The sequence below is a fragment of the Macrotis lagotis genome, chromosome X (assembly GCF_037893015.1).
Source record: "Macrotis lagotis isolate mMagLag1 chromosome X, bilby.v1.9.chrom.fasta, whole genome shotgun sequence".
Taxonomy (NCBI): Eukaryota; Metazoa; Chordata; class Mammalia; order Peramelemorphia; family Peramelidae; genus Macrotis; species Macrotis lagotis.
Window position 1 is genome coordinate 519304423 of NC_133666.1, and position 13704 is coordinate 519318126.

The 13704-nt window shown below is 37.8% G+C and overlaps 1 protein-coding gene across 2 annotated transcripts in view; it reads left to right on the forward strand.

The window, feature by feature from the left end:
- GFOD1 (Gfo/Idh/MocA-like oxidoreductase domain containing 1) overlaps positions 1 to 13704 on the forward strand; it is a 140676-nt gene that overhangs the window by 116061 nt on the left and 10911 nt on the right. The window contains exon 2 of one of the 2 annotated variants that reach the window (XM_074207675.1): positions 11346 to 12224. In XM_074207675.1, the coding sequence (XP_074063776.1) occupies positions 11346 to 12224 (879 nt within the window). Of the gene's footprint in view, positions 1 to 11345; positions 12903 to 13704 lie in introns of those variants that run through there. The other variant, XM_074207674.1, reaches the window with a different exon arrangement.

The window sequence follows — 13704 nt, forward strand, 5'->3', positions numbered from 1 at the left end:
GAAAGTGAGACCCAGAGAGTGCCTACAACTAATAAAATACAGTAGCAAAATTTAGATCTAGATCCTCCGACTGCAGAAGGAATAAGGCTGGTTTTCTTTTACAGCAAACTCATCACAGTCTACCTTTCTTTACATAGGGCTAAGAAAATAGGAGTCTTGCCATATGGAGCTGAATATAGGTCATGGTGACCCATTTTCAGCTTTAGGTTTGAAATGAGAATAGAGAATTAACCAAATTGCTTTGGGACTTTAGTGTTTGGTCACAATCTAAAAATCAGCATATATATCCTACCAAAATATGCAGCATTGTTTTTGGGCATCCCTAGTGATTTGTGTGTGATAGGATTTGTTTAAATGTGCAAGAGCATGCAACCCAATTTTAGTGATACATATGTGCTCAGTCATCCATTTGTCCATATTTCATCATTGAAAATGATGGAATAAGGGATTAATTTGCTCTAAAGGAAGTCTTGTCTTTATTCATATGGTTTTTATCAGGAGCGTGGTAAGAAGTCTTAACTTTTCAAACAGAAGGTTCCCAGCTTTGTTATTTTTTGGTTATGGGGAAATTGTTCTGCCTCTCTGGGCAGATGAAGATGAAGATAAAGGACTTAATTAGATTCATAAAATCAACGAATTTTAGAACTGACATCGTGGTGTCATGGAAAGACCACTGGATTTGGTCAGAGGAATTGGGTCAATCTCAGCTTTGCCACTTACTCCCCATGTAACCTTTTGCTAGTCATTTCTGCTCATGGGTCTCCATTTCTATGCTTTCCTAAACTATAAAATGATTGCATTAGACTAGATGATTTTTGTGTCTCCTTCAGCTCTAAATCTGTGATCATAAGGTATCTTAGGAAAAGGAAGTGGCAGACCACTCCCATATCTTTGCCAAGAAAACCCCAAATGGGGTCACAAAGAGTCACACATGACTGAAAAATGACTAAACAATAAAAAAGGTATCTTAGAGCTTATCTAGTTGAAGAAAGTGAAAGTCTACAAGGGTTAGGTATTTACCCAAGGTCCCAGAATCAGCTAGTAGTTAAATTGAGTCTAGAACCTATGGTTCTAATACTCAGACTAGGGTTCTTTCCATTGTCCCATAATACCTCCCCTGGAAAGAGTTTAACTCAGAGAATAGATCAGATTAAGCTAATGGGAATCTTGTGTACAAAAGGAGCTGCAGGAAGCAAATGCAGCCAGGAGAGGAGGGAGTGATTTTAGATTAGTCATTGACTGAAACTCTTTGAGGCACAGTTTTCTCATTTATAAGGATACTGATACTTATGATAGTTTATTTATAGGGTATTTGTAAGAAAAAAATTTGAACTTAAAGACAGTGGGTAGGTAGTTAGCCTTGGAACTATCTAGGTTCAATATTTGTCTCTGACCCTTAGAGTTATGTAACCCTTGATGTGTTATTTAATCTTTAATCTCCCTAAGTTTCCTAAGACTATAAGTGGTAGATATAGTGCTAAGTTTATAGAATTGTAGATTTAGAGTTAAAAAAGATCTTACAAGCTTACAAGCCAACTAGTTCAAGCAGCCACTTCTCTTCTCTTGTATTCATTCTTCCAAGCCAAAAAAAAGGTGATTGGGTCAGAGGGCTCTACAACTGGGGGAGGAAGAGTCAAGCTGAAAGTTGAGGAAGAAGTTTAGATATTTCTAATAGTGAAGTGGAGAACTATTTGACTGATGGGAAATGTGCATTTTGTCTGGACGGAGTTATAAAAAGTTTTTATCTGTTCAGACACAGCTTCTCCTGCATTCCTGAATCTATTCCTTGCTGGACCAACTTCTGCTGATTCTAACTTTGGGAATATTTGGAAAACATGACCTGTCTCCCATCTATAGGGAGGTCTGTTTTGTAAATGAAGATTTGCATCACCTGACTAGGTTAGAGATCTAGGTCTTGGAATATCCCTCTGACTGGGAAAAGACAGAGAAAACCTAACTGATTAAGGATTGCTTGTGGAGAAACACAGCTGCAAGGCCAAGCTGACCCTAAGTTTATGTGGAGTGGGGACTCATGCATCTGATTTGACTCCAGAAAAACTGAGGCTGTCAACAGAAATGGAATAAGAAGAAAGGACACTTGGACGTGTAGTAGTGACTTTGCAGATTTCCAAAATCGATTGGATAAGAAAATGTATAATTGGGAAATGTTCCAGCAGGGAAGAAAAGCTATGATCATGCACTGATTCTTTTAAAGAATTGCTGGAACCTGTGAATGGCAGCTTGCTTGCGACACTGTGGATGAACAGTGATATCCCCTGAGTCAGTGGTTCAGAGGTGCATTTGGAAAGCTGCTGCTATTTATTTTTTCTAGGACATATAATGAGAGGAGACCTTTTGCAGATACTTTTGGGATTTTCTTTGTCTCTCCCTGCATAGATGTGGTCTTTCTCCCAAATATTGTAGTGGACATTGACCAGTGGACAATGAAATAGCAAGTCGTAGAAGAGTACTGGGAATGTAAAACCAATGAGGGTGGAGCTACCCACTAATATTCTCTTATATGCTGACAATCTCTGAAAGGATGGGGAAAATGGTATGGCAACAGTAACCATCTTGGAGATCCACCAGAGAAAGCTTTCACATCTATCTATTGGTTATTTTTATCCTACACTTGAAGTCCTTAATTTGAAGTCCAAAGAACCCCTCTCTGCACCCCCCTGACTCCATAGATAAATTTCTCTCTCTCTCTCTCTCTCTCTCTCTCTCTCTCTCTCTCTCTCTCTCTTTACTAACCTCTAATTGAAGTTTAGTGTCATCTTCAGTTATGAATGTAACAAACAATATTCTGAAAGGGGTCCATAGGCTTCACCAGATTGCCAAAATGGTCCATGATACATAGATATATATGGTAAAGAACCCTATATTCATAGTAATAAAGATAATATTCTTATCTTTTATGGTACTCTAAGCACTCAATGGGCATCCATGTGATGCAATGAATAGAATACAGAACGTGGAGTCAGGAAGACCTGAGTTCAAATGTGTAACCTCAGATACTTACTAGCTGTGTGAACCTGGGCAAGGCATTTAACCCTGTTTGCCTCAGTTTCCTAATCTGTAAAATGAGTTGGAGAAGGAAATGATAAACAAATTTACCATCTTTGTCAAGAAAACACCAAATGAGGTCAGAGAGTCAGAAATGAGTGAAACAACACAACAATGACTAGCCCTTAAACTCTTAAGGTTTGACATTCAGTTCAATTCTAGAAAATGTATTTAAACTATTTTTGTTAAAGACTTAGTCCTTGAATTTAGTCTTTGGAGGTAACTAATTATATTTTTCAAAAGGAGAAATGAATGTATTGTTGTGAAGAAGAGAGGAAAGCAGGAAAAAAAACCCTTCTGAAATTATTGTGTAAGATCCTGGATTTAATAAAAACCACAACACTGATAATAATAGCATAAAAGCATAAAGAGTTAGGACATCTATAGTCTGGGTTAACTTCCTGTGTGACCAAGGGCAAGTCACTTTCGTCCATCTGGATCTCATTTTCCTCATGAAGGGAATGGACCAGATGATCATTTTGGTTAAATGGAACCTGTGATGGATTTGAACTTTGAGTTCCATTTTTTAGACCTCAGTTTTCTCATCTGTAGAATGAAAGGTCAAATCAGCAAGGATGGAAACAAAGCATTTCTTTTTTTAGTGACTCCAAACAATTTTTCCCAATTACATGTAAAGATTATTGTCAACATTTATACTTTTGCACACTTTTAAGTTCCACATTTTTTCTACCACCCTCTCTTCCAACCTCCCTCCCCATGGCAGACCATGTGCTAAACATTTAGAAATAGTGCTATTTTTTTAAATCACAGAAACAGAGCAACCATAAAAGATCTACTTGTTGGGATGGATGGAGATAGAATGGTTTTTCTTTTAACATCTTGAGCTACTTTGGGAAAGTTTGGGTTTTGGCTAAACACAAAACTTTTTCCAAAGGATTCAGTCTTTTTTTCCCTTCTTCATTTTGTATTCATGTTTATTTGGAGGGGGGATGAATGCAATCCATATGTTTCAGATTCCTTCATTTGTTTCTATACAGCACTATTTTCTCTAGAAACCGTTTGATGTTTAAGAAACTTTTTTTGATCTTTTGCCTCAGAAGGAGGAAGCAACATTTTGTCATGAGAAGATATAAAACCAGATCCCGAAAGGTCTGCCTTTGCTGAAGAACTGAATTCATATAAGGGGAAGAGCAGATTTGGGATTATATCCCCTAGGATTTATCTCAACCTGTTTCTCTAAAACTTCTCATCCTGTACTGAGAACTCTTAAACTCTGTCCTTAGACCAATGTTGCAAAAGAGGAAAATATAATTTTACTTTATCACTGTATCACATAGTTTTACAATTCCTTAGCCAGACCTTAAGTCAAAAGTACTTGTCACTTGGAACCTCTGACTCAAGAAGAGATTCTTTATCCCATGTCATACTAGATAACTTTTTGTAAACCAAACAGTAGCTCCACAGGAAAATTCAAACCTATACCTCCTTTATTCCTCCAATCATGAGAGTAGTTACTGATTGTCATCTTTGTGGTGAAGGTGAGAACTCTTAACTACAACTTGAGTGAATATCATATCAAGTCCATGGCCTTGATGAGATATGTAGATGCATGCATATATATGTATACATACATATACATATATATGTGTGTATATATATATGTGTGTGTATATATATGTGTGTATATATATATATATATATGTATATATGAGTAGGAACATGGGAATTGAACAATCTTCTTGTTCCCAATAATCCCTATCTTCATTCTAACTATACAGAATGGAGAGAATTTTTCTTCTAAGAAGAAATTGCTATTTCCCTCCCTTTCTGGTTTGTCAACAGTAAATCACAACTTCATAAAACATGTGAAAGCTAGAGAAATGAAAGTTCATGCAGAACCCTAAGAGTTCATAGTCCATGCACAAGTTTGAATTTTTATAACAGTAGGACAAATGAAGGAGGAGGGAACACAAGTCTCCATCGAAAGAGCATGGTATGAGAGGGAGAAAGATAGAATGAAAGCGGGAACAGAACAAAACCACTTCCAAAGGGGAGGAGCAAGGCTATTGCAAAAACCATACACTTTTCCCTTGGGAACTGCTAGACTATGAAGGCAGGATGGTCTGCTTATCTACAAGGGACACAGTTGCAAAAGCACTTTCTGAGCCTGGTTCTGAGAATAAATGATGCCTGTCTTGACTTCCAGAGACATGCAAGTCTAGCTTGGGATACAAACAGCACTATGTTAGCTCAACAGGGACTTTGATACATTTAGGGCCTCCTGCATGTTCTTGGAAACTATGACAGCTCAAAAAGACAAGTTCAGAGGACCTCTTAACCCCAGGGTATAGGAAAAAATCTTGTGTGTTAGTTAAATTACAGATGTAGAGATACCAGAGATGTCTGTAATATTGATTCAAGTACCAGAGATGTAGATCTGTTGAAAAATAAAAACAAATTGGAAGATAAAAGACTATTTCCGGAGAAAAAAGTGGTCTCTACAAGTGATGTTCTTTTATGTTGTAGAGCCATTTGGCTTAGGCAGAAAGAGAAAGTAGATTATATGATGTGAAATTTTAGGAAAGCCTGGTCATGTAAAGTATACCTTCTGCCACCCACTCTTTGATGCCTGAAATTCCGTAATCAGAACTTCTTTCCCTTGACGTAAGTCAGAGTTGAAACTAATTTTTATGGTGATGGGGATAGGTTTGGAGAAGTAAGGTATTTTATCAGAATATCTTAATAGCAAGACATTAGCTAGATGGAGGAAAGGAATAGCCAGCTGGAATCAGATGGTCCTAAATCCAAGCATGTACCAACATGATTAGCTAGTGGAGTTTTGGGTTTTTTTTAAGATTTGAAGATAGCTTCTTACCCCCCCCCAAAAAAAAAATAATCACTGAAGATTTCAAGTAGGGTCCTAAGAACGAATATTTGGAGCCTCCTTCTTCCACTCTTTCTTTCTTCAGAGTCCAAAAGGCAGTTCCATTTAGTGAAAACTCTTGGTTTGGATGGTGTGTCTCATGCTTAGGTGCCATGGGAAAACAATGGAAGACTATCGTCTTCATTATTTCTCAAGATGTGTTGAACCATAGACAAAGGGAAGGTACTGGTCTTGTGTCTGACTTTCATAATCCTTACCTGTTGTTTTAAGGTATTAACCCTGAAAAAAAACTCATGAATTTTGTAGGTAGTGAAAATTGGTTCTTTTACTAGTCGAGAAGGCATAGATTTCATATATAATATACAATGTATATGATGTTGCAAGAAAGATTTAAAAAGAAACAGAAAAGCATAGTTTGGCAAAACCAATTTATACATTGACTATGATTGACAGTATATGCAATATTCCACTCTCATGGTCTATCATCTTTGTATTGAAGGGAAGGAGAAACTTTTTCCTCCATTCTTCTCTGGAATCAAACTTATTCATTATTAATTCACAACTTTCAGTTTGACTTCATTGTTCTTTCTGCCACATTGTTATTGTCATTGAAAATATTTTTTCCAGGTTCTGCTTGCTTTTCTCTGGATCAATACATATGTCTTCCCATACTTCTCTAGGTCCTTCATATCTATTGGGAAAGCATGAATTTTTGCAGGAGAGTGATAGCAAGAATCATAGGAAGGCAATTCTTAGAAATCAACATTTTTGGAACATCTGCTAGGTACAAAATATTGGTTTTAACCTTTGTAGGTGCTGTACATACAAAAATATATAAATTATGGAGGAACCAATAGTTACCCTCAATGATTCACTAATCTCGAAGTACAGATTTTGAGGACCAGGAAACCAATTGATCCACAAACCCTTTTGCAGATGAGAATTCATAGACCCAGAGAAATCAAATGACTTTCCTAAGATCCTATAGCTAATTAGTGGAAAAGCAGAACTAGATCTTTGGACTCCTGACCTCAAATCCAATACATTGTCAATTATACCTCATGGGGAATAGACCATGTATATTTGAAATGATTTTTTAAATGCCATTACACAGCAAAGTTGCAAGTGTATATTAATTTAGTTTGAACAGAGTGTGTTGGGAAAGTATCTGCTAAAGGTCCTAATTCTGGGTTCCTAACTAGGGAAGGCCACTATACATACATATATATATATATATATATATATATATATATATATCCAACAGGTTTCATGCTGCTTTTTGGCAGTACCAGCTAGTTATGAGCAAGCTAATATATTATCCCTGCAATGAATCACTAATTTGTTTATAAATAAACTAACCCCTGAATGCATGAGACTGTGTTAAAAATTATGAGACTTCAGAAAACTGGGTCAAATTTTAAAAAAAAACAACAAGCCATTCCCTAATTGACAAATGGTTAAGGGATATGCAAAAGCAATTTACAGATGGGGAAATCAAAGTGATCCATAGTCATATGAACAATTGCTCTAAATCACTACTTATTAGAGAAATACAAATTAAAACATCTCTGAGGTACCACTTCACATCTCTCAGACTGGCCAATATGACTAGAAAGGACAATGTTCAGTGTTAGAAGGGATGTGGGAAATCTGGGACACTAACACATTGTTAGTGGAGCTGTGAACTCATCCACCCTTTCTGGAGAGCAATTTGGAATTACTCCCAAAGGGCAATAAAAATGTGCATACTCGTTGATCCAGCAATACCACTACTGGGTCTATACCCTAAAGAGATCATGAAAAAGTATAAAAACATCACTTGTACAAAAATATTCATAGCACCTGTTTGTGGTGGCTAAGAACTGGAAATTGCGTGAATGTTCATCAATTGTGGTATATGTACCTTATGGAACACTTTTGTTCTATTAGAAACCAGGAGGGATGGGAATTCAGGGAAGCCTGGAAGGATTTGCATGAACTGATTCTGAGTGAAATGAGCAGAACTAGAAGAACATTGTACACCATAACAGCATCATGGGGTTGATGATCAATCTTAATGTACTTGCTTATTCTATCAATGCAATACTCAGGCACAATTTTTGGGTATCTGAGATGGAGCATACCATCTGTATCCAGAGAAATAATTGTGAAGTTTAAACAAAGACCAAAGACTATTACCTTTAATTAAAAAAAAAACCAAACCATTATCTTACTATATAATTTTACTATCTCTTATAATTTATTTTTTTCCTTAAGGATATGATTTCTTTCTCAACACATTCAACTTAGATCAATATATACCATGGAAGCAATGTAAAGACTAATAGACTGCCTTCTGTGGGGGGGGGGGAGGGAAACAAGATTAGGGGGAAAATTGTAAAATTCAAAATAAACGAATAAATTAAATTTAAAAAAAAGAATAAGAAGTTGGGAATCCTGAATTTATGTGAGGGGGAGGTAAAACTACAGTTTTTAAATGTGCTGAAGACTGTTAATTAGGTTTACTTAATAATTCTGTTTTTGACACTGTCTGAAATATTTTTTCTGCTTTTGAAATGTCCAAGTTTTCCTTTGATGAAACTACCTCAAAATATTTACAATATAACCAATGTTATTCTTCTCACATTAGAAAACAATTCTGAGACTTCTTTGATCATGTTAATTTTTATATGTGTAAGTATATAGAACTGCACATACACACACACACATATATATATACATATACATATATATGTATATTCCTATGGGTATTATAATGAATGTGTATATATAAAGAGAGCTAAATAAAGAAACATACATACACAGTAATACCCGTTTTGCTATATCTTTGTAGATGCTGTGGGTACTGGGGAGACAAATAATAAATGATTCGATGTTGTATTATACATATATGTATAGATATGAACACACACATAAAACATTTAGAATCCATACATACATCCTAAGAGAAGTGCCAGGAAGAATATAATGTAATTTACCAGACTGCCATTTTGTATGGTCAGTTTTCATCTCAAGGAAATACACTCTATTGAAACCATATTTGAAAAAAAAATCAACCAAAAGGATCTTGTCACATAGCTTTTATGTGGATTTGGACATGCTTGCAAGTCAAATCAGGCCCTGCAAACCATAATAAAAGTTCATTGTAATAGAATTAGCCTGTCAGTCAGAACTTAGTCATGCACTCTGACACTAGGTGCTGATTAATTTAATGGTATCTTTGTTGTCACAGCTGGAACACTGCCTTTCCTGCACCAATCTATAAAGACTTGGGGGTTCTTTTCTTGAGGATTCTACTTCAGCAGTATTGCCTCTTTCCCCTGCCAGTTATCCTGTACTCATTTTTCCCTAGGCGTTCATGAGTCTCAGGTCTGTCCCCTAGTGTTCTGTTTCACCATGGATAGGAAGATTGATGATAGTGTAGGTAGCCAATACCAAGTAGCTAAAGAAAATGCAAAAGTCTTATACAATCTATCTCTAAATTTAGAATTTTAAACTTGGAAAGAATCTTAGTGATATAAAGTTCAATTCCGCTATTTTACAGAAGAGAAAACAGAGAGATGAAGCAACCAATACCCACAACATGTAATCATTTGAGCTCAGGTTTCTTGATCCTGGTACTGTTTCCACTCTACCTTTCCTAATCTTTTTGTGTTTCCTGGAGCCCTTTGGCAGTTCTCAAAATATTTATGGATGCAAAAAATAAAATGTAGAGGATTATAAAGGAAGCCAAAATTATATTGAAATACAGAACTTCAAGTACTATACTATACCATACTTATTCTCTGACCCTGTTTGACCTAGAATTTAGCTGACTAGTTTCCTGAAAAGTCTAGAAAAAAAGTAAATTTTTTGAGTTCCAGGACCGTTTTTCATTTGACCTCTTTATCCCTGATTCTCAGCAGAGTTTCTTGTTCATGTTAGGTGCCGATAAATTCTTGTTAGATGTCTAAATTCTCTTTAGAGTTATGGCTTCTTTTCCTAATTCATACTGAGCTACTTGTTGAATTCTTCTGAGTCCCTAACCTCTTGTGTCTGTCCTGGACCTGAATGAAACTCTGGTAAAGCCTTTCTTAGAAGAATATTTTGGGGGTGTTTGTTTTGTTTTTGGAGGCAATTCCAAAAAAGGAACTCAGTTCCTCTTGACTCTAGAGCTGATGCTCTATCCATTGCAATGCCTAGCTGTCCCAAGAATGTTTTAAAATGAATAAAATTCACAGGATTATAAAGGAAACCAAATATATTAGAATACAGTTAAAAATATTTTTAAAAGAGGATTGCTCTAAAGTATTATTTGCCTCCTAGCATATCCTTGAGTTCCCTTTGATCTGTTATTCTCTGGCCCAAAATCTTTTACTTTCTTTTGAAAGATTCAAAGTGGCAATATTTATTTATCCTTTGTGGTTTAATAATTAAACCCTTAAGTACTATGTAATAAATATTCACCCTGTGCTTGTATTCATGAGGTAGTGTCACATAGAAACAGGATAAAGTCTGGACCTGTGGTTTCATTGTTATAAGGAACTCTTAGGAAAAGAAACTCATTTTAACTTTAAAAATATTTTAAACTCACCTTGTGAGCAATATATAGTTTCTTTTTAAAAAAAATTTTTCTACTTATATGCCAAGATATGCCACATTTTTCTCCAATCTTCCCTTCCTTCCCCCCTCCCCTTGACAGCAAATAAATCTGATATAGGTTATACATGTATAATTAGAACAATAAATAGTCTTAAATGGAGGGGTTAAATTACTCACCCAGGGTAACATAGTTTAGGATGTGGCAAAGGTAGGACTTGAACCCAGGACTTTATGATTTCAGAGTGAACTCTTCATCTACTATTCCAATCTGCTTCACCACATTGCATAAATACATAGAGTGATGAATTTTGAGACCTGTAATTGAATCCTGTTTCTGACCCTTACTAGCTGTGTAATCACTAGTAAATCATTTTTTAGCCAGACTTGGTTGCTCTTGAAGATATACCTATAGAGTTAAAGAGGTATTGTGTTCTGTGAATGGAGGAAGTTCCTCAACTTGGGCAAAGTTGATTTCTCATGATTAGTCAAAAATATTCCTTCCTACTTCCTCTGAATCATATTTAAGGGGATGATGAGACTGTTAGAAGTGATAGCACCTGATATCCTATTCTATAGAATAAGTGATCCTTCACTAGCCATAAAGAACTTCACAAGGATACTAAGCAATCATTGATGGACACTGGCTAGAATTGTCAAATAAATAAAGCTGAAGAAATGGCAGAGGAGATGAAGTCCTTTTAAAAACATCCTCTTTTTACTCATGAATACATTTTATAATATCACCTGAGTCATCTTCCAAACCCAACTTTAACTTCAGGGTCAATAGTACCAATAGTCTTTCTCATCTTCCAGAATATCTATGACCTCTTACATTCTCTTTTCTTTCTTCAAGGTATTGGGAAGAACGTCATCTGTGACCGAACAGCTACACCCCTGGATGCCTTTCGGATGATGTCGGCTGCTCACTACTACCCCAAGCTCATGAGCATCATGGGCAACGTCCTGCGCTTCCTGCCGGCCTTTGTGCGTATGAAGCAGCTCATCCAAGAAGGCTATGTAGGGGACCTGCTGGTGTGTGAGGTGCAGGTGCATAGTGGGAGCCTCCTGGGCAAGAAGTACAACTGGAGTTGTGATGACCTGATGGGTGGTGGGGGCCTGCACTCTGTGGGCACTTACATCATTGACCTGCTGACCTTCCTCACCAGCCAGAAGGCAGTGAAAGTTCATGGGCTGCTCAAGACGTTTGTGAAGCAGACAGACCATATCAAGGGTATCCGCCAGATCACCAGCGACGACTTCTGCACCTTCCAGATGGTGTTGGAGGGGGGCGTGTGCTGTACTGTAACCCTCAATTTTAATGTGCCAGGAGAATTCAAACAGGACATCATTGTGGTGGGTTCTGCTGGGCGGCTGATGGCGGCTGGCACAGATCTCTATGGCCAGCGGAACAGTGCCCCACAGCAGGAGCTCCTGCTTCAGGACACCACTCCCATCAGCAATTCCCTGCTGCCAGAGAAGGCCTTTAGTGACATCCCCTCACCTTACCTTCGGGGTACCATCAAGATGATGCAGGCAGTCCGGCAGGCCTTCCAGGACCAGGAAGACCGACGGACCTGGGATGGGCGGCCCCTCACCATGGCCGCCACCTTTGATGACTGCCTCTATGCTCTCTGTGTGGTGGACACCATCAAACGGTCTAGCCAAACAGGGGAATGGCAGAACATCACCATCATGACCGAGGAGCCAGAGCTGAGCCCTGCCTACCTGATCAGTGAGGCCATGCGCAGGAGCAGGATGTCTCTGTATTGCTAGCATGACTGATAGCCATAAGAAATTTGGGGATGGTAGTGGGGACACTGGGGAGGTGGAGAAAGAGTGCAACTGAATGCTTTTTGGGGAGTAGAGAAATGAAACCCCTTCTCTGTTGCAAAAAGGAAAACCTAGGGGTTTGTGGGGAGTGGACCCCTAACAGGATTCATTGTGAAACAACCCAGAATCCCTCTGGGCTGCGCTGGTCAGCGGCTGGTAGTGCCAGCTGGCCAAGTTGAAGGGGGAAATCCCTATGTGGTTTACCTGCCTCTTTTGCATTTACTGTGAAAAGTAGAGGGCTTTTTTTTAAACCTTCCCTGCTCTCGTTCTCTCTCTCTACATATGGCTCTGCGTTTCACATACATACATATATATATATATATATATATATATATATATATATATATAGACACACACACACACACACACACACACACACACACACACACACACACACCTGTCCCAATTTCCTTCCCAGCCACATGGTGCTGTTAGACCAGGCTGCATTCAATGGCCAGCTCTGTTTGCAGTTGGCATGAATGATCTTCCCACACCCCATTCTGGCACCATGTGGTCCTGCAGTCTTACATCTCCACACATGCCATTTTTCTCTAAGAGTGTGTGTGTGTGTGTGTGTGTGTGTGTGTATCCACAATAGATGGATAAGGGGGGTTGTTAAAGGTGATGGTTTGGAGGCTGGGCAACCACTTTTCAGACTCTATTGTTTGAATAAGAAAACATCACCAAACTTTATTCTGTAGGAAAGACAACAGTTTTTCTGGGTGACAACAGACTCCATTCCATTTGCTGACTGCTTCCTGTCCTTCCCTTCCCTTGCAGGTTGTCAGTGAGGGTCTTTCCAGAATTGACTTACAACAAATGGTTTCCCCACCCCCATTATTTTGATTAGTATTGCGTAATGAGAATCATATTTCTTTTTTTTTTCAAAGTTAAGTTAGAAGATAGGGCTAGAAATCACCTGAATCCATCACCAGTCTGAATAACCATACTGAAACCTCACTGTGACACTCATAGATTTTAGTATGAGGTTGGATTAGAATGTTTGGATACCAGAGAGAGCACAAGTTATTCTAATATGATTTTGTCTGCCAAGCTGATTGCACAGCTCCAACCTCCAGTGCAGAAGAGAGCACCCACTGAGCTCCAGCTGTACTTGGTGGATAGCCCCATTTGTTTTTGGTACAGAATGAGGAAAAACAGGTTGATTTGATATCATGGGTATAACATTTGAGAATGAATTCAAAGCTCACAATGTTTTTGAATTGCTTTGAACTGTATTAATACCTCTTTCTACTCAAATGGCAAGAGGGAGGAAAAATGTCCCAGAGCAGTTGCTCAGATTTTTTTTTCCTGTAAGTTTGAAAGGGAAAGAACTAGTTAGTTCCTTATATCTCTCTAAAAGGAATACTTTCTTTCCTGCC